The sequence below is a fragment of the Perognathus longimembris genome, chromosome 18 (assembly GCF_023159225.1).
Source record: "Perognathus longimembris pacificus isolate PPM17 chromosome 18, ASM2315922v1, whole genome shotgun sequence".
Lineage (NCBI taxonomy): Eukaryota > Metazoa > Chordata > Mammalia > Rodentia > Heteromyidae > Perognathus > Perognathus longimembris.
This window is the reverse complement of record NC_063178.1, coordinates 25,841,640-25,860,782: the sequence shown is the minus strand read 5'-3', so window position 1 is coordinate 25,860,782 and position 19,143 is coordinate 25,841,640. Positions and strand designations below refer to the sequence as shown.

Genomic DNA, 19,143 nt, shown 5'->3' with positions numbered 1-19,143 from the left:
ATTGATGGTATCTGTGTGGTTTTATTTTATCTGATGTTAGGTGAGGAGAATAAAGCCACCCTCCTTGAACTTGGAGCTGTGGAACCCTTAACCAAACTCCTCACCCATGAGGACAAAATTGTGAGAAGAAATGCTACCATGATATTTGGAATCCTAGCTTCTAACAGTAAGTACCAGCTTTAACCAAAAAAAAAAAAAAAAAAAAGAAGAAGAAGAAGAAATGTTCCCACGTAATGCATTATCCCTGTAAATGTAACTTTAAGGGATTTATTCAAACTAACTTTAATGCTAACACAAAAAGTTAAATGCCACAAATGTATAACTTTCTTTCCTTTTTCTTTTTCCAGTCCTGAACTTTGAATTCTGGGCCTGGGCTCTGTCCCTAAGCTCTTTTTGCTCAGGCTAGTTACTCTTACCATTTGAGCAACAGCACCACTTCTGATTTTTTTTGTTCTGTGACTAATTGGAAATGAGTCTCACACACTTTCCTTCCCTGGGCTAGCTTTGAATTACAATCCTCAGGTCTCAGCCTTCTGAGTAGCTAGGATTATAGACACCTGGCTTTATAATTTCCTTTATAAGGAATTTTTAATACAAAAATATATGTCAATACACATACAAACACCTCTCAAAGTTGTTGAAGTCAAATGCGTTTTTTAAACCTCTCCCAACTGGGAGAGCAATCATTAACCCTTAAAATTAATTTTTTCTACAGTACAATTACATTATGAATTGATATGCTGTAATTCACCTGCTGACATGTAAAATATCCATCACATTTATTTCATAGTAAACACCAGAGTCTTGATAAATTTGCAGGGGGGTGGGAAGGGCTGGACTGGGGCTTGAACTCAGAGTTTCAGGGTTGTTAGGTTGCACTGATACTATTGAGCCACAATGGTGGCCTTGGTTTTCACTGGCTGTGTTTAGGGCGGGGGGTCCAGGTCCCTTTCCAGGCATGTGGCTGAGCCGGATCCGCCCATGCTGGGCTTGCAGTCACTGTGGGGATCTCAGTGCCGCCACCATCTCCAGCTCCCCAATCTTCTCCATCTCCCTGGGGTCACAGGCATGAGCCAAAGGTGCCATGCTTTGATCAATGGATTTTTTTGAAACTACAAACTATTGCCTGTAAAAGATAAATTTTAAATGTGCATACTTGCTTGAATGGTTTTTATATATTTGATACTGTGGTGTGATAATATTAGTTAAAATGTTATGACATATTAGGATACCTGTTTGACTAGAACCATGCAATCCAATAAAGGTTGTTTTTGACTAGTGAGCAGGATGCATTTTGACACACATAAATCATTTGCTATGTTATAAGGGTAGTTTGTGAGCTAGCCCATCAAAAGCCTCTGTAACTTAAAAGAAAAGCTTGCATGACAACTGTTGACTGAATTCAGTCTGTGAAACTCAGCCTGTCAGGGTATGTGGCTAAAATCCTCACACTTGCCCCTCTGACCATAGTCTTGGCAAAACACAAGCAGAGATCCTTTCCCCCGCACCCCTACCTTCTTCTGTGCTTCTCATTTTCTCTGCATGTTGTGTGATGCACATTTTCTGATGTAGCATAGGCTCCATGACTTTTTTTTCTTATTTGTGTTTGTTCATTTAATCTATATCCATCCATCCATCCATCCATCCATTCGTCCACCCATCTGGCCTGTTCTATGCTGGCTGGCTGAGTTTGATCAGTTCTGTGAGGAGAAGCCACATCTGCAAAGCTTAACCAATGGGAGAGCGCTGCTGCCTTTCACTCCTCAATGGCGACTTGGCTGTTTGGTATGATTAATGATGGTGTGACATGGTGAATACGCATGTGGGATGATGAATGGTGATGTGATGATGAAAGGCTTTCTTTTGATTCCACCAATTGAATGAAAACATCAAACCATTATTTAACTTGACTGCTTTCTATTGGGAGTATTTGCTGATGTGGATCCTAATTGCTTGGGAAGTTCTCTGCTTCTTAATAGAGTCAACACATTAACAGCTATGACTCCACTTTGCATAGCGTCTGTGAAAACTCAGGATGAGAATGAGCAATCGGTCATTGGATGGAAGTGAAAAGTTGTGTCTCCAGACTAACATGCAAATAAAGGCACCTCTGCAGCTGCATAATTAATCCATCATTGTAAAGCAGCCTCATCCTCTCTTCCTCCCCCAATAACTTGGTGCTTCTTCAGAAATTCAAGTCTTCACGTGGTTTTCATGTAGTCAAGGAAACCACTTTGTTCATGGTTCCAACAACATGCCAGGTGCTACAAGAACTCCTAAAAGAGGCATCTCTCCCTTTTACCATTGCAGACACTCTTTTCTTCCTACACCCCCCCCCCCCCCATGATCTATATGCCTGTGTCAAACTCAGGTCTTTCAAGACAGGCATTTAAGTTGTTTTGTTAAACCTATTTCCTTTACCAAAGATGGAATTATTGGCATCTTCCTCCTGCCAGGGGGTACTTAGTTAAATGAAGTCACATATAAGGGACTCACATTAGAACCTATGTGAATAGACATTTTGGATGAAGTCCACATTACATTCCTCCAGGTATCTGAAGAGCATTCTCTGTTAGAAAATATTGGAATGGAAGCATGTATACAAGGTCAAGAATAAATTAGGCAGGTCAGTGTGATGCACCAAAACTTGTGAATAAGAATGCAATTAAAACACAGGCTGGGCATCTAGTTCAGGAAGTGAAGTTCTGGCTGTCTCTCAACAAGCCAGTTTCAGTTCAGTTGCCACTGTGAAGACTATAAAAGGAAGGGGACAGAGATCAATACTGTGTTGAAAGTGATGAAAACAGCAGCTTGCTTGTTCTGTTTTGCTGATTTAACCCAAGAAAAGAAAGGTTCTATGAACAATATGGTGTCAAAAAGCAGAAGAACAAACCAATCAATTGGGTCACCAGTTTAGAGAGTTGCCAGTGAACTGGAATCCTCCATTCAGCTGTAAGGATATGGTTCAGAGGAGAGACCTATTAGAGAGGGTTCGCAAGTATCACTTGCCATTTGGGCAAAATTGGGAATGAGAAGATCATTTCACAGCCTGAAATCCTCTGATGAAAACCGTAGGCTCGATTGGCTGCCCAAGATGCAGGGTCACTTGACCACAGGAGACGCGGGGTCGCGTGGCCTCTGCCAGTGGCAGCGATCAGTCAGGGAGACAGCAGGAGCCCCGTTTACAGAGCACAAGTATTATTCCCCTCTGCGGAGATCTGAAGAATGTGAGAGTATTTGTACAGCACACGGGGAGTGTGCACATAGATTTTTTTTTTACAAGCCTATAAAAAAATAAACCTTGGTATGGCTATCACAAAAATCACTCTGAGTGATGCAGTCTGGATTCACATGAGAAAAACACCCGTTTCCAGAGGTTTGCGTGTTATTCAATTCACCAGAAGTTTCAAAGGCCCTGAATATTATAATGAGGTGATTGTTTCTTAATCAGTGGAGGGCATACATTTTTTTTTGTAGTATTGGGATTTAAACTCAAGGCTTTGTACTTACTAGGCATGTATTCTATGCCTTAAAACCAAATTCCCACCCCCCCCCATTTTTTTTTTTTTGCCTTAGTTTGTTGTTATTAAGCTAGAGTCTCACACTTTCTTCCCCTAGAAATCACCTTCCCATCTATACCACTCATGTAGCTGGGATTACAGATTTATATCACCATGCTCCAGCTTGTTTATTAAGATAGGCCCTTCACCGACTTTCTCCATAATACTTAATCTCTGCATCCTAAGTAAGTGGTATTACAGGTGTGAGCCATCACACCCAGCAGGGACACCTTCTTTTTGTTGTTGTTGTTGTTTTGTTTTTTGTTTTTTGGTTTTTTTTTTAGCCAGTCCTGGGCCGTCAACTCAGGGCCTGAGCACTGTCCCTGGCTTCTTTTTTGCTCAAGGCTAGCACTCTGCCACTTGAGCCACAGTGCCACTTCTGGCCATTTTTTTTTCTGTATATGTGGTGCTGAGGAATCGAACCCAGGGCCTCATGTATATGAGGCAAGCACTCTTGCCACTAGGCCATATTCCCAGCCCCCCTTCTTTTTTTTTAAAACCAAGTGACAGAATAATATCTGCCATCTTGGGACAATACACTTCCCAGTAGTATGATTATTGTATTTCAAGTTTTGTCTATATGTACCTAGTTGTGATTTTGCTGGTCCTAATCTTTTAGTTGCATTGAATATAAACAGAGAAAGCAGTTTTGGCATGTTGAAGAAAAGCTGTAGATCTGAATTGTTAAAGAAAAAAGTGCCCAGTTAAAACTAAATATATTTGGCAATTAATAAGGAAGAATTCATCCAGAAACCAGCTGCTTCAGCTGCTACAGAGTGAACTTATCCAAAATTCTAGCAATGTTAATTTTGGCTTATAGATGAAGGTAACAAACCAAGAAGAGAGACTACAAAACTAAAGCAGCTTGAATGCTTTGTTTCTCTGAAAACGAGCTTAAGCTGAAAGAATAGAGAAAGAAAGATCTAGCTTTAATTAAGTGAATACAGGGCATAAAAAGTTTAACTTTACAATAGACAATATATTTACATTTAAGCATTTTTGATAAATAAATGGAATATAAGCAATCAGACTGTATTAGTCAAAACAGGACAGGCTAATTCTTATTCAAATCCTGTAAAAGTTTTATTCAAATCAAACATTTTAAATATACTCTCGGTTAAAAAAAAGCTTAAGGAACAGGAACTCAGATGTACTGATAGGTGTTTGCATACCTTTTCTCATCACTCTGATAAATACCAGACAGGAACAACCTATGTGGCTCTTTGTACTTTCTGAAGTGTTCCACCTATAGTTGCTTGGCCCCATATATAAAACACTCTGGTGGCAGGATCATGTAACAGAAGTTCTTCACCTCATAGCAGATACGAACTAATGTCAGATAGGAAGAGGCTAAGCAAGATGGGCCCTTCAAGGGCTTATCCAGATGATATACTTCCTCCAGCTAGCTCTTGCCTACCCAAGTTTCCACCACTTCCCAAATTAACACCACAAACTGGGGGTCAAGTGTCCCACCAATAAGCCTGTAATGAACATTTCATATTTCTATCATTATAGTTCTTTAGGGCCATTTGGCACTTCTATGGTTATTTTAGTGTTTAAAGGATAGTAGAGCTCAGTAATCAATTGTATGAGGTCAGACCAAACAAAGCCTGAAACCTGGTTTTACCACTTACTTGCTATGTGATTTTAGATCTCAGTTTCCTTATGTGCAAAATTAGGGAATAATGCCTATCTCTTAAAGGACCGTTCAATAGAGAGTATCATTATTATTTTGATTAAACATCAATATTCTGTTTCTTCCATTTCTTCCTTTGTAGGTGATGTTAAAAAATTGTTAAGGGAGTTAGATGTCATGAGTTCTGTCATTGCTCAGCTTGCTCCAGAAGGTAACTTTACATCCTACCTCAATTTCAAAATTGTAAATGGTTACTTTTTACATTTTAAGTACACATTGAAAACTGTTTATGAACCACCAATTGTGAGTTGTCATTGAAGTCTTGTAAACAACAGCCAAGTATTGACATATACATACATACATACATACATACATACATACATACATACATACATACATACGTAGAGATAAGCTCTAAGCTAGTTGGGCATTGGTGGCTCCCACCTATACTAACTATGAGATCTGAGGATCACAGTTCAAAGCCATCCTGGGCAGGAAAGTCTGTGATACCCTCATCTCCAATTAGTACTAAAAAGCCAGAAGTGGAGCTGTGGTTCAAGTGGTAAAGTGCTAGCCTTGGGCACAAAAGCTTAGGGACTGCACCCTTAGTTCAAGCCCCAAGGTTAGCACCAAAATATGAAGGGAAAAAAAGGTAGGCTATAAGCAAGATATGAGTAAATTGAATATGCATCTAACATATTGGTATTTATGCTTTTACAGAAGAAATTGTTATCCATGAATTTGCTAGTCTTTGCCTAGCAAACATGTCTTTAGAGTATACAGGTAAAGCACAAATATTTGAAAATGGTGGATTGGAACCACTCATTAGATTGCTGAGTAGCCCAGACCCTGATGTGAAGAAGAATTCTATTGAATGCATTTACAACTTGGTTCAGGTAAGAGTGGCTTCTACAAAGTGTTTCACTACTAGAACTGTAACTTAACCATACTTAATGGTCTTGCTTAGCTTGGGAGGCCCTGGTCCCAATCCTCAACACTGCAAATTCTAGTCACAGAATATATTTCTTCTGCCAGGCACCGGTGGCTCATGCCTCTAATCCTAGCTACTTACTAGGCTGAGATCTGAGGATTGTGGTTTAATTCAAAGCCAGCCTGGGCAGGAAAGGCTGAATGACTCTTATCTCCAACGAACTACTCAAAAAAATGAAAGTGTGAGGCTGTGGCACAAGCGGTAGACCACTAACCTTGAGCAAAAGAAGCTCAGGGCCACCATCCAGACCCTGAGCATCCAAGACCCAAATCAGAAGAAAAAAAAACACACAAATTTTTTTTTTCCATTTTAAAATAAGAAGTAGGCACTCTTGCCTTCTGCCTGTAATCTTGGCTACTCAGGAAGCTGAGAATTGAGGATGGCAGTTCAGAACCAGCCTGGGCAGGAAAGACAATAAGACTCTTACCTTCAGTTAACCACCCGTGATAGCTTTGAGCACAAAAGCTCAGGGACAATGCCCAGGCCCTGAGTTCAAGGCCCAGGAGTAGCACACACACAACAAAAGCTTTTTAAAACCCAACAGTTTTCCATAATCAGTTCTTAGTACTTTAAATACCTCTCACCAAAATAACAGCAACAACAACAATAGTAGAAGTTTAATACAGATACCTTTCTATCTCTAAATATTAAGTAATTATCTCTCACAAAAGAATTCTTTAAGGAATGCATATCTATTTTGAAAGAATAAGATGGCATGCAGATTCAAGTGGGGTTGGTCAAGATAAAAGGTGCCTCTTCTAATGGAGTGACAAAATGTCCAGCAGAACAATTTAGGAAGGAAGGAAGGGCCTATTTTGGTTTCCACTTTCTGATGCCAGTCTGTCATGGCAGGTAGAGCATGGTGAAGAGAGCAGCTCATATCACACAGCCAGGAAGCAGAGAGAAACCTATACCTGTGGTCAGGGTTTTCTTCAATTTCCCCCTTTTATTTAGCCTATGAAGTGGTATCACTGTGCTTAGAGTAGATATTTCCCGCTTAGTTAATTTGTAGAAAACTTCTTAGAAACACCCTGCAGCTTGCTTTACTACACTCCTGGGGTGCTTTTCATCCAGTCAAGTTGACAATCAGAACTAACCATCACAGAGTAGTATTAGCATGCCATTGCATCTTGGCTGGGCCTAAAGAGCCATTCTGAAGAGGAAGCCCAGCTCCTTTCTGCCTTCTCTGGAGTCTTTACCTCATTGAACAGCTTTCAACATTCCTATACATGTGCTTTGGTTTTTAATTTCAAGACTCTTTTCAGCTCTATTGTCCTATTTATATAACCAAGCAGAAATGAAAAGTGTTATCTCCACAGTTCTTACTAACAGAACAACTAGCAAGTAACAAGAGTATTTGTACTGCTGAGGAGAGAGGTTCAAAATCAAGTGTTAGTAGGGTTGTACTCCTTCTCTAGGCTGGATAGAACTTCTTATCTTTTCCCAGACTATCAATCTTGGAGGTCTTTGGCTTATAGCTGGATCACTCTAGCCTCCCTCTTTGTCATCTTTTATAAAGACATCAGGCTTATAAAGACATAAGGTTTATATAAGATTGAAGGCTAGGTCAGGATGATCTCATTTTACCCAATTACATTTGTAACAACTGTTGACTGTTCCCAAAGAAGGCCATATTTGAAGTATGGGGCACATAATTCGGCTCACAGAGTCATTTCTAATTGTTACTTCTAAAGGAAGCTGAAGATTCAAAGTCAGTCGAAGGAGAAATGTGGGGGAGAGAGCTAATGGTGGGAGCTTTCCTGCCCCCAACATTATTGTATTTATCAAGTTTGGATGGAAAATATCATGATTTAGTAGTCAGAATTGGGATGGCTTTTTGTGGCTTTTGCATGTTTTCCCTCCTGTTTTATAGAGCCATCACCTCTCACGAATGTTGTTTTCATATGTGAAACAACTTGTCCATCCTCCATGACCCCTAGATGAAGAGAGATATCTACAGTAAAGGCCACACACCTGGGCTAGCCCTGCTGCAAATTTGTCACACAACATCAGCACCTCATAGGCATGTGGACATCTCACAGCCAGTCCATTTGAAGACAAAATGCAATGCTAGCATCCATTCCTTACCAATTACTACCAGAAACAGCATTAGAGTGTGAAAAGAATTTCATTATGCATGTGTTTCATGGTGGTGCTATTTAGAATAACAAAATTTGAATAATAAGCAATAGATATCATAAAAGTCCCCGATCCTATTTATTTCCTGTTGTTGACCATGCATATTTTGGTGCCATCAATTCAGAGTATGCTTCCCTTTAGTTGAGAGACAAGAAAATCCTGGCTAAAAAAAATGAGAAAATTGTGACTTACAGTGTCCTGTGCTTAAAAAAAAAAATAGTATTTCTCAATTCTTGAGACTGTATTTTGCTATAGATTTTACTGATGTGATCATGTGTATTTTGTGGCAGGATTTTCAGTGTCGAACTCTACTACAGGAACTAAATGCCATCCCTCCTATGATAGAACTCTTGAAGTCAGAGTATCCAGTTATTCAGCTGTTGGCTCTCAAAACCTTTGGTGTTATTACAAATGATAAGGAATCCCGGGTAATGCTCAGAGAAAATCAAGTGTTGGATCACCTTCTCAAGATCCTAGAAACGAAGGTACCTGGGGTGTTCATTCAAGCCTCAGTAGGAAATACATCTCCTAAATGTTGGCATAGTATGAATAAATTTGGATTACAAAGAATATCATTCATTTAATGTTTCACAAAAATATATTAGCTGCTTAAGTCAGGCTTACTGTAGAGGTCATTTTAAATTAATAATAACCATGATGATGATAAAAAAAAAAACCTGGCTTAGAATATTTAAGATTTCCTGAAACACTGAGAATTAATTTTTTAACCTTTATCTGTCATGCTTTTCCCTAGAATGAGGTAAACAGAGTAATTTGCTTTCTAAGCATTTTGAGTAATATTAGAGCTGAATTTCCATATTGCCTACTAAGTTCTTTAGGAATCAATTTCACACTTCAGGAATCTGTATGCCTTCTCCTCATATTTCCCACTTAGAAAATCAATCTAGCATTTCCTGAATACCACAAAATGGTTCTAGAATAATTCAGACAGTTCTTGAATGTCCACTGCCTTCACTCCAGAGTAATATGCCAATACATAGAGTTCGCATCCACTGCCTCTATTCTAATAGTTATTAACTGAGATTAAATTTGGCCAGGTACAGTAGCTCCTACCCATAATGCCTGCTACTCGGAAAGAGATGGGGAAGACTGAATTGTGAGACTAGCTCACACAAAATTAATGAGACTTTCTCAACAAATAAGCCAGGTGTGCTGCCTACCTGTTATCCCACCAAGTTATCCAAGCCAAGTTCAGTTCTGGGCAAAAAGCATGAAACCCATTCTGAAAAATAACTAAAAGCAAAAGGTCCCAGGGATGTGGCTTAAGTGGCAGAATACCTGTAAGGTCCTGGGTTTTCAAACTTCAGTGTCTAGAAAGAAAGAAAGGAAGGAAGGAAGGAAGGAAGGAAGGAAGGAAGAAGAAAGAAAGAAAGAAAGAAAGAAAGAAAGAAAGAAAGAAAGAAAGAAAGAAAGAAAGAAAGAAAGAAAGAAAGAAAGAAAAAGAAAGAAAGAAAGAAAGAAAGGAAGGAAGAAAGAAAGAAAGGAAGAAAGAAAGAAAGAAAAAAGATAGGTAGATAGATCATGCATTTTGTGATGGGAATTACATGCATATTTTGCATTAAGTTTCTTTCTCTTAAGAATTTGATTATTTTTTCTAGAAAAGGAAAATAATTATAACATTACACATACCACATGAAATTATTATATCATTAACCCATTTTATATATGAGGAAAACGAGACTAACAGATTTTTTAAAACTTGACTACAATTTACAGAGCCAGGGAATATGTAAGAAATATATCTTTCAGAATTCACACATGCATTTTAGTTGAAAAGTTTCAAATAATAAAGAGTGAAATATAGAAGTACCTTTTACTATCCTCACCTAGGATGGGGCACAAAGCCTAGAGATTTGCTACCACCAGACTGTTCAGTGTCTAGAGATCATCACCAAGGCAACAAGGTCAAGGCAAAGAAAAGTATGTAAGTCTGAGCATGACAGTGCATGCCTGTAATCCCAGCACTCATAAACTGGGGCAGGAAGATTGGAGAATCCAGGGCTAGCCTGGGCTCTTTACCAAAATCTTGTCTCAAAAACAATAAATTTTAAGAAACAGACAAATAAGGAAAAAAATGAAACAGCTTTTATTCACAATTATTTGATTGTAAATATAGAAAATCCAAAGTAAATTCAGAAGTCTACTAGAGCTAGTAAGTACATCTATCCAAATCACAGGATACAATCCCAAAAAAGGTTTGTTTCTTCATAGTAGTAATGAACAACTAGAAAGGAACATAAATACTATTTACAGCGCATGAACTACAGCTAGTTAAATCTATCAAAGTTTGCTTTTGGAGGAGGATGGGTTTTTTTCTCACAGTTTTACCTGTGGAACATATAATATCCAATTGACTACTGAGTTAGAATCCCACCCCCCCCCTCCATTTTTATATAGTGATTTATTGATTTGTTTGTATTTAAGTGGGCCATTTGTTACTGGTTTAACTTGTATGGGCTTTATTATACTGTTCCTTCTGGCCTTTTCTCATGTTGACTTGTTTTAACATTGTTTTTCTTATCGGACTTCCTTGCTCTATCTCTTTATACTTAGTTGTTGCTCTGGTGTTTGCTTAAATTTACTTACATGTACCATCGTTAAGACAGACAGATCCACTTAGAGTAATAGTGAACTACTGAAAGTAAAATACTAGAGACTTGTAACAATATATTTTACTTATTTTTCCCACTTTAAGTGCTATTGTTTCACATCTATGTCCATCACACACCTGACAGTATGATGGAATAATGACTTTTGTTTTGACAATCCTATATATTCTCTTTTAAAGAAAACAGGAAGCAAGGTGACAGTAGCACACTTGTAATCCCAACTATTCAGGATGTAGATAGTGATTTGAGGCCCACCCAGCCCCAAAAGCCCTTGAGAATCCATCAGAACAGGGAAAAAAATGGGTCCAGTAGTATGTATCTGTTATCCTAGCTAAGATGGAAAACATTTATAGGAGGATCACTCTCCAGGCTAGCCTGGGCAAAAAGCAAGACCCTATCTCAAAAATACCTAGAGTAAAAATGGCTGGAGGGATGGCTCAAGTGGTAGACCACCTGCCTAGCAATTACAAAGCTTTTAGTTCAAACTCTAGCACTGCCAAAAAAAATTAAAGACAAAAAAATTACGTATCTCTGTGTGTAGTGTCTATGCTTCAGTGTTTAATTTTTCATATCTGTTCAAACATTTGTCTCTTCCTTCCTGTGCATCTACGCGATTCACTGAGTCATTTCCCTTCAACTTGAGGCATTTCACTTAGCAGATTAATTAGGACATTGCTTCCCAGAATGCAATGTTTCCCTTGGGCTTCCTTTGAAATCTGCTTGTTATCTTTGGCTTTCTGTATTTCTGCTCTGTGTGTCCTGCCTGGGATCCATTAATCATCAGATTTGTAAGTTCATGTTTCCCATATATGGCCATTTCTATCACCATTCCAATTTTTTTCCTACTCCTCTTCTCCATCTAGAACTTAGTCATATGTTTCCCTGCATGAAATTGTTTGTTTTGTTCTCTCTCTGTCTCTCTCTGTCTCTCTCTCTGTCTGTGTGTGTGTGTGTATGTGTGTGTGTGTGTGTGCAGGTACTAGGGCTTGAACTTGGAACCTACACTCTGTCCCTGAGCTTTGGTGTTCAAGGCTAGTGCTCTACCACTTAAGCCACAGCTCCACTTCCAGCTTTTTGGTGGTTGATTGGAGACAAGCATTTCGTGGACTTATCCTGCCCAGGCTGGCTTTGAAGGATGGTCCTCAAATCTCAGCCTCCTAAGCTAGGGCTACAGGCTTGATCCACGGTTTGGATCTCACTTCCTCCGGCCGTGAAGTTCAGGAAGAGTTCCTTTGTTTTCATCTATGTGGTTAAGGTGGCGTTTGTCTTCATTGTCAGGAGTGGAGCGACCTTCACGTGGAAGCCCTGGAGGTCATCGCCCACTGCCTGGAGGATATGGACACCATGATTCTCATGCAGCAGACGGGGATGCTGAGAAAGCTCCTGTCATTTGCAGAAAGCTCCACCATTCCGGATATTCAGAAGAATGCAGCCAAAGCCATCACCAAAGCAGCTTATGAGCGTAGGTCTCACCTTTACACAAACCCTGCTGCTCTCCCCTCAGTAGTGGTCATCTTTAGTACAGAGCATGCTTCTCAGTGACCAGCAGAGCCTAGCATGGAGACCACAATGGCAAACCAGAACACATCTCACTGGCAAGGAGTTAGAGATGGGAGACACAGTAAATGCCCTGTTATCTTATCGTCTCACGGTTTTCAAACAATTCCCTCCTAAACTAGATTTAAAGACTGTATTCCTCCTGGCTTTGGGATGAGATTGTTGCGATCCTGCAAACACTATCTCCAGAAAGCCTTAGAGGCTGACCTCTATAAGGTAATTTCAAGTTGCAGCTGGAGTCTGGGAGTGCTATGTAATAGATCTAGGAAAAATAATTTGCTCATACTGTATACATAATGTGGTTTCTTGTTTCAGTGACAAGCTAGGTCGACATAAATCTGTAAAGTTGAGGAGATTAATTTCATCATCAGAACTCTGGCTGTAATCAGTTTTAATTTATGTATATTTGGAGTATTTTGTTTAATACAAGATGTGATTTTATTTTTCCCTTTCTGCATACCACTCTTAGAAATGATGACATCTTTGACTCTTTGAAGTGATGTATAGTCTAAACATACATTCGCAGGTCTGTACATTTGTCTGTGGGTATGTTGTGAGAGACATTTTTTTCCAGCCATACTGGATTTCCTCAAGGCTACTCTTTAATGAGGTCAGCAGCACAGGCACTTCATGAGTTATATTATCAATGCCAATCTTCAAACTATGAAGTTAAGATTTTGTGTGTGTGTGTGTGTGTGTGTGTGTGTGTGTGTGTGTGTGTGTGTACGTACTGGGGCTTGAACGCAGGGCCTGGGCACTGGTCACTTAGATTTTTTTTACTTCAGGATGGCACTCTCCCACTTGAGCCATAGCTCTGCTTATGGCTTTCTGCTGTTTAATTGGAGATAAGCATCTCACAGACTTTTCTACCCAGGCTGGCTTTGAATCATGATCCTCAGCCTCCTAAGTAGCTAAGACTACAGGTGGAACTACTGGGAGGATTTTAATACTGGCAAAAGTTTGCCTATTTCATAATCTGCCAAATGGAACTGGCCTCTCTCTCTCTCTCTGTCTCTCTCTCTCTGTCTCTCTGTCTCTATCTCTGTCTCTCTGTCTTTCTGTCTCTGTCTCTGTCTCTCTCTCTTTCTCTCTCTCTCGCTCTCTCTCTCCCAGGATTTCATGCTAATTGAGACCTGAAAAGAGGTGTAATGGACAGTATCCACCAGATTCTTTGCATCTGCCCAGGGTGTCTGGCTCATTCATTTTTCTCATTTTATTGCCTGTGCTTTTGGCTTTATATCTGAGAATTTATTACCAAATCCAGTGTGACAAGTTCTTTCTCCTATTCAAAGGCTTTTACACTTTTCCCTCTTGCATGCAGGTCTTCAATCTACTTTGAGTTAACTTGTGCATATGATATGTAAGAAATGGGCACCTTCCTCCTTTCACACATAGATCCCTAACTTTCCAGTTTCTCTAGCATCATTCTCTGGAACCCACTTTCAATTTGTAGCACAAAGTAATTCAAGCAGAGCAACTTGAAGCTCTTTCTGGCACTTACTGTTTTCTGATTCCACTTCCTTGTGCTAGTTCTAAAATAACTACATTCTAGTTTTAAGTCGTGTCTCCTCAGTCTTTATTTTAGAACCTAATGCCAAAATCTGCATTGACTTCATCTGTGCCATTTGGCAACACATCATACTTCCTTTCACCAGGACTTTGCCAGACTCCAAGATCTTTATTCAGCTTCTCCCTGCTTACCAGCTTCTCAGCCTATTCAGTGACCATTCTCCTACCTCTTCAAGACTTTCTTTTGTCTAAAATACTCTCTGGAGAGGTGTGGATACGTTTCATAAAATGTATTTTAAAAATAGAGACTGCAGCCAGGTGCAGTGACTCAAACTAAAAATCCTAGCTACTCATAATTCTACTAGGATTATGGTTGGAGGCCAGCCTGGGAAAAAGTTCATGAGCTCCTTCCTACCTCTGCTGAGAAAAACCTGGGCATAGTGGCACACATCTATCGCGCCAGCTACACAGGAAATGTAAATAAGAGCATCATGGTCCAGGCCAGCCCTATTTGGAAAAATAACTAAAGCACAAAGGGCTGGAGGAATAGCTCAAGAGCTTGAGGACCTACTAGCAAGCACAAGTCCCTGAGTTCAACTCCCAGTATCACCAAAAGTAAATGGAAAAGAAGAGGAGAGGAGGGGGGATGGGAGAGGAGGCAGGAGGGGAAGAGAGGAGGGGAGCAGAGGAGGGAAGTGGAAGAGAGAGGAGAAGAGAAGGAATCATTTTATATAATGGAAAGAAAAAATTATTTTTACTTTATTTCAATTAGATGATCCTCTTTTCTCTTAACTTTCTCCTAATTATCAATCCGACCCCTCACACCAACCTTCTCTTCTTTGCTTATCATTTTCATATTACATGTATCTTTCTGTCATCTATCTTATTCTTTTAAAAATCTTCCTGCAAAATCTCACTATGACTAATTCTTCTTTTGCTTGCTTATCTGCTCACAAATATCTCATCTGTTTCTAATTCCAACGTGTTTTCTGAATTCCTGACATTTTTCCAAGCATCTCCAACTACATTGACCAAACTCTACTTTTGGGAACTTTTGAATTTGAGACTCTAGTCTTGCTCAAACTTACATAAGCACAACCTTCTGTGTGTAATCTCAAGGGGCTTGAGGATGTACTGAAGCCCATTTGTCTCCTGGATCCATAATCTCCAAATAACTCTAGAACACACAGGAACAGGTTGCCTTGCTTGGCATTAGGGATTGTTTCGTTTCATACATCATATATCATTGGTTAGTGATTTGTCCTTGCTCAATCTCCCTTGCGCTCTGGAGCATGTAATTTATGCTACACTGCAATCTCGTATTTATTTTTTCTGATTCTAGATTCAGATTTTGAAAATCTTAGCTTATCCTGTAAATATCCATGTTCTTCAAATAGCTAGATTTCTTCAAATAAATAGACTTGGGGGAAGGGGAGGGGGATTAATTCTATTGTGTTTCAAGGTATGAACTTTCTGGCTTACAGCAATTTAAATATATTTTTACATGGTTTTACATAGCACAGCCAATTCTGGTTTAAATACGCTACCAGTTTCCTCATACCAAGCCTTCATCAATTCCTACTGTAATTAAACAAAAAACTTGTGCAGTTACTCTGTTACTGTGGGACACCCACAGAACAGCACCTACCAGCACAGAAGTAAACGTCTCCCATGGTTTAATCAAGCCTCCATTACCAGGAAGACTTCTCAACCAGCTGTCTGGATAACTCCTTTGCCATTGTCTTTCAGGGTTTTGTTGTTGTTGTTGTTTGTGTCAGTCCTGGGGCTTGAACTCTGGTCCTGGGCACTGTCCCTGAGCTCTTCAGCTCAAGGCTAGCGCTCTACTGCTTGAGTTTTCTGGTGGTTAATTGGAGATAAGTGTCAAGGATTTTTCCCTCCCTGCCTGGCTTTGAATTGCAATCCTCGGATCTCAGCCTCCTGAGTAGCTAGGATTCCAGGCCTGAGCCACCGTGCCTGGCTGTCTTTAAGGTTTTAACTCTCACTTAAAATCTTTTTTTTTAAGTTGTGTGTGTATGTGTGTGTGTGAATCAGGGCCTTGACTAGTGCCAGATGCGTGTGATCTACCACTGAGTTTTCTCTCCAGCCCAAAGCTTACATTTTTATAACTCAACATATCCAGCTTGTAACCTTCCTCCAACCTTTCTGGCTTAGTCTCCTTCCTTCCTAAATGGAGCCCACCTTTAGCGGCTGTAAGAACACTGGATGCCTATATCAGATGGATCTTCAAATCCAGTAGGTGCCTGACCTGCAAACTTGATTTTTTATTAGAATAAATTAATCATACAAAGGAGTACATTGTGTTATTTGCAACATACATGTAATGTACTTTGATCAAATTTACCCCATCTATATTGCTCTTTCTTAGCCACCTCCCCTCTAGCCCCCCTCTTTGTAAACAGTTTGTGATGGGTTTCATAGTGCCCTTTTCACACATGCTGCATATGTTATATATTTATGCATAGAATACATATTTACAGTGTACGGCTATAATATTCACAAACACACACATATGTTACCATCTTCTTTCTCCCTCCTCCAACAGTCCCCATTGAGATTCTGCATATAAACAAAAGCACTGCAAGCTTGATTCTAGAAGCTCTAGAAAGATAAACGATTTTTATAAATATTCAAACTTTCTCTCTGTACACATACCCCCATAAATCCTTAATGAACAAACCCACTTGTTGGGCAAAGTGCTCTCCACTTCAAGTTTCTCACCTTGGCCTTAATAGTATTGAGGCAGATCCGGTACCCAGGGGCTAGCACTGGAGGTGATATAGCTTTCTGCTTTTCCCTTCTTCTTTTTTGGTTTAGTTCTGTTTAGCCAGTCAAATCCACAAGTCACCTCTTCCTCTTTGCCTGGCTCCAGGCTGCCTTCTTTTCAGATCCTGTCTGTATTTCTTGCCTGTGTTTCAAATTCATTCTTGGCCCATCTTGACTTCTATCTGCCAGCTAACTAGCTATGTCTTATTTTATATGAGTTGGGATGATAATCCTGAATTAACAACATTATCACCTCAATTCTTTTTTGTATTGAAAGTAAATGAGCATGAAGAACTTAAAAAAAGATTTTTTTCTACAAAGGTAGAAAACCCCATAAGGAGCTCAGGACAAATATCTAAATTCTTTTTACTCTCTATCAGAAGAATTTTTTTGAGCAAGAAGACTGACATTGTCATTGTATGTTTCCAAAACACAGCCGAAACACACACACACACACACACACACACACACACACACACACACTTTCTGCATTGTGTAGGTTTAATTTGTAGGCAGGGACGGACGTTTTAACAGCCTCCCAACCCATCCCTGCTTGGGAGCCAGGATCAGGATGCTTTTGACAGGGCACTAGTAGGAGGAAGGTGTTAATTACTGTGTTGCAGGGTGGTTTATGAACTTGCATTAACATCTCAGCAGGAGCAACGGTGGCACAATGGCCACCTCTGAAAATGGGCAAAGCAAAGAATGATTGCACATGGATTTACTCTTAGCAGCAGCAAAACCTAATGGTTGTTTTCTTCCCCTTTCATAAGACTGAGCCAGTGCTATTGTGAAAGGCCATTCTTCTATCAGTAGCATCTTTATTATCTGCATAATTAAAGCACAAATACTTTACTTCTCCACGTAGCAATTCAGTGAAAAGTACTTGGTTAAGATGTTAATTCATCTCTTAAATCTGTTATAGCCAAGCTGCAGTCAGCGCTCTTGAGAACTGGTGAACACAGCTGGATTTTGAGAACATTCCCAGCGGGGTTGAGAAGCTAATTGCCCACCGTATTTATTTAAATTATTTTTTTAAAAAAAAAAAACCTTTCCAATAATTGCATATATACTGTTATCGTAACAATTACATACTCCAAAGTCAGTCCTTTCAAATTAATTACTGTTGCTTCTTGCCCTGTATTCCCGCCTCCTCCACCCCAGCAAAATCCATGCTAAGCATGTGCTGTTGGGAAATTCCATGCAAGCCATGGGGCTCCTGAATGTTTTCTAGGCTCTAGAAATTTTTCTGAGAATTTTTTTTTGAGAAAACTAATAAAGATTACATCTTCTTTAAGACATCTTAGGAGCTATATGCTTGAAATTTGTGCATTTAACTACAGCTTCTACTATCATCATTATTGTTGTTATTGTTATTATTATTATTGTGAAATACACTTCTAACCTGCTTGAGTTCTAATTTAGAAGTCAGCACCAAGCCAGGCACTGGAAGGAAAGGCTCACAGGACACAGGGAAATGAGCAATGTTACTGTTGCCAGTGTTGATTACAGCCTGTAAGGACATGTCTGCAACCCCAGAACAATTCTTTTTTTTTTTTTTTTTGGCCAGTCCTGGGCCTTGGACTCAGGGCCTGAGCACTGTCCCTGGCTTCTTCCCGCTCAAGGCTAGCACTCTGCCACTTGAGCCACAGCGCCGCTTCTGGCCATTTTCTGTATATGTGGTGCTGGGGAATCGAACCTAGGGCCTCGTGTATCCGAGGCAGGCACTCTTGCCACTAGGCTATATCCCCAGCCCCCAGAACAATTCTTGATATTTAAAATAGCAACTTAGTTGCTATTAGTTTCTGCAAAAAATATTTCTGGAAGAAATTAACTTCCTTAAAACATGAATAAGCAATGAATTGGCTCCATAGTTGACGTTGTAATCTGAATTTTGATCACCATTCCTCAGAGTACCTACTCTGCTGCAACACAATTTTAGCCATGAAAATTGACTCTATCACGATTAAGTTATAAAATGTACAAGGGCCGTTAGTGGAGAATCAGGTCTATGAAAGTGTTTTGAAGGATCTCATGCTGGTGTGTGCTACCTCTTTATGATGTTAGAAGTGAATTTGGTATTTTTTTCTAGTACACATGGAAAAACATAAAAGATAGAAATATTTAGAATTAAGTAGGGCAGGGTTCTAAAATTTAGAATTCACACAAAAATAGGTTTTGATGTTCTAATTTAAACATTTACTTTAGTGCAGCAATGAGGCTGTCACTTAAAAACAACTAAATCAAGAGGGGAAAATGCTTAAGCAATACAACGTTGAAAATGTTTGCTTTCAAGCTAGTGGTATAGCTCATTAGTAGAAGAGTATTTACCTAGCT

The 19,143-nt window shown here is 39.5% G+C and overlaps 1 protein-coding gene across 1 annotated transcript in view; it reads left to right on the top strand.

The window, feature by feature from the left end:
* Armc3 (armadillo repeat containing 3) overlaps nt 1–19,143 on the top strand; it is a 91,835-nt gene that overhangs the window by 31,687 nt on the left and 41,005 nt on the right. Inside the window, exons 4-8 of the mRNA XM_048367608.1 lie at nt 41–166; nt 5,339–5,407; nt 5,917–6,092; nt 8,617–8,811; nt 12,235–12,418. Of these exons, the coding sequence (XP_048223565.1) occupies nt 41–166; nt 5,339–5,407; nt 5,917–6,092; nt 8,617–8,811; nt 12,235–12,418 (750 nt within the window). The remainder of the gene's footprint in view (nt 1–40; nt 167–5,338; nt 5,408–5,916; nt 6,093–8,616; nt 8,812–12,234; nt 12,419–19,143) is intronic.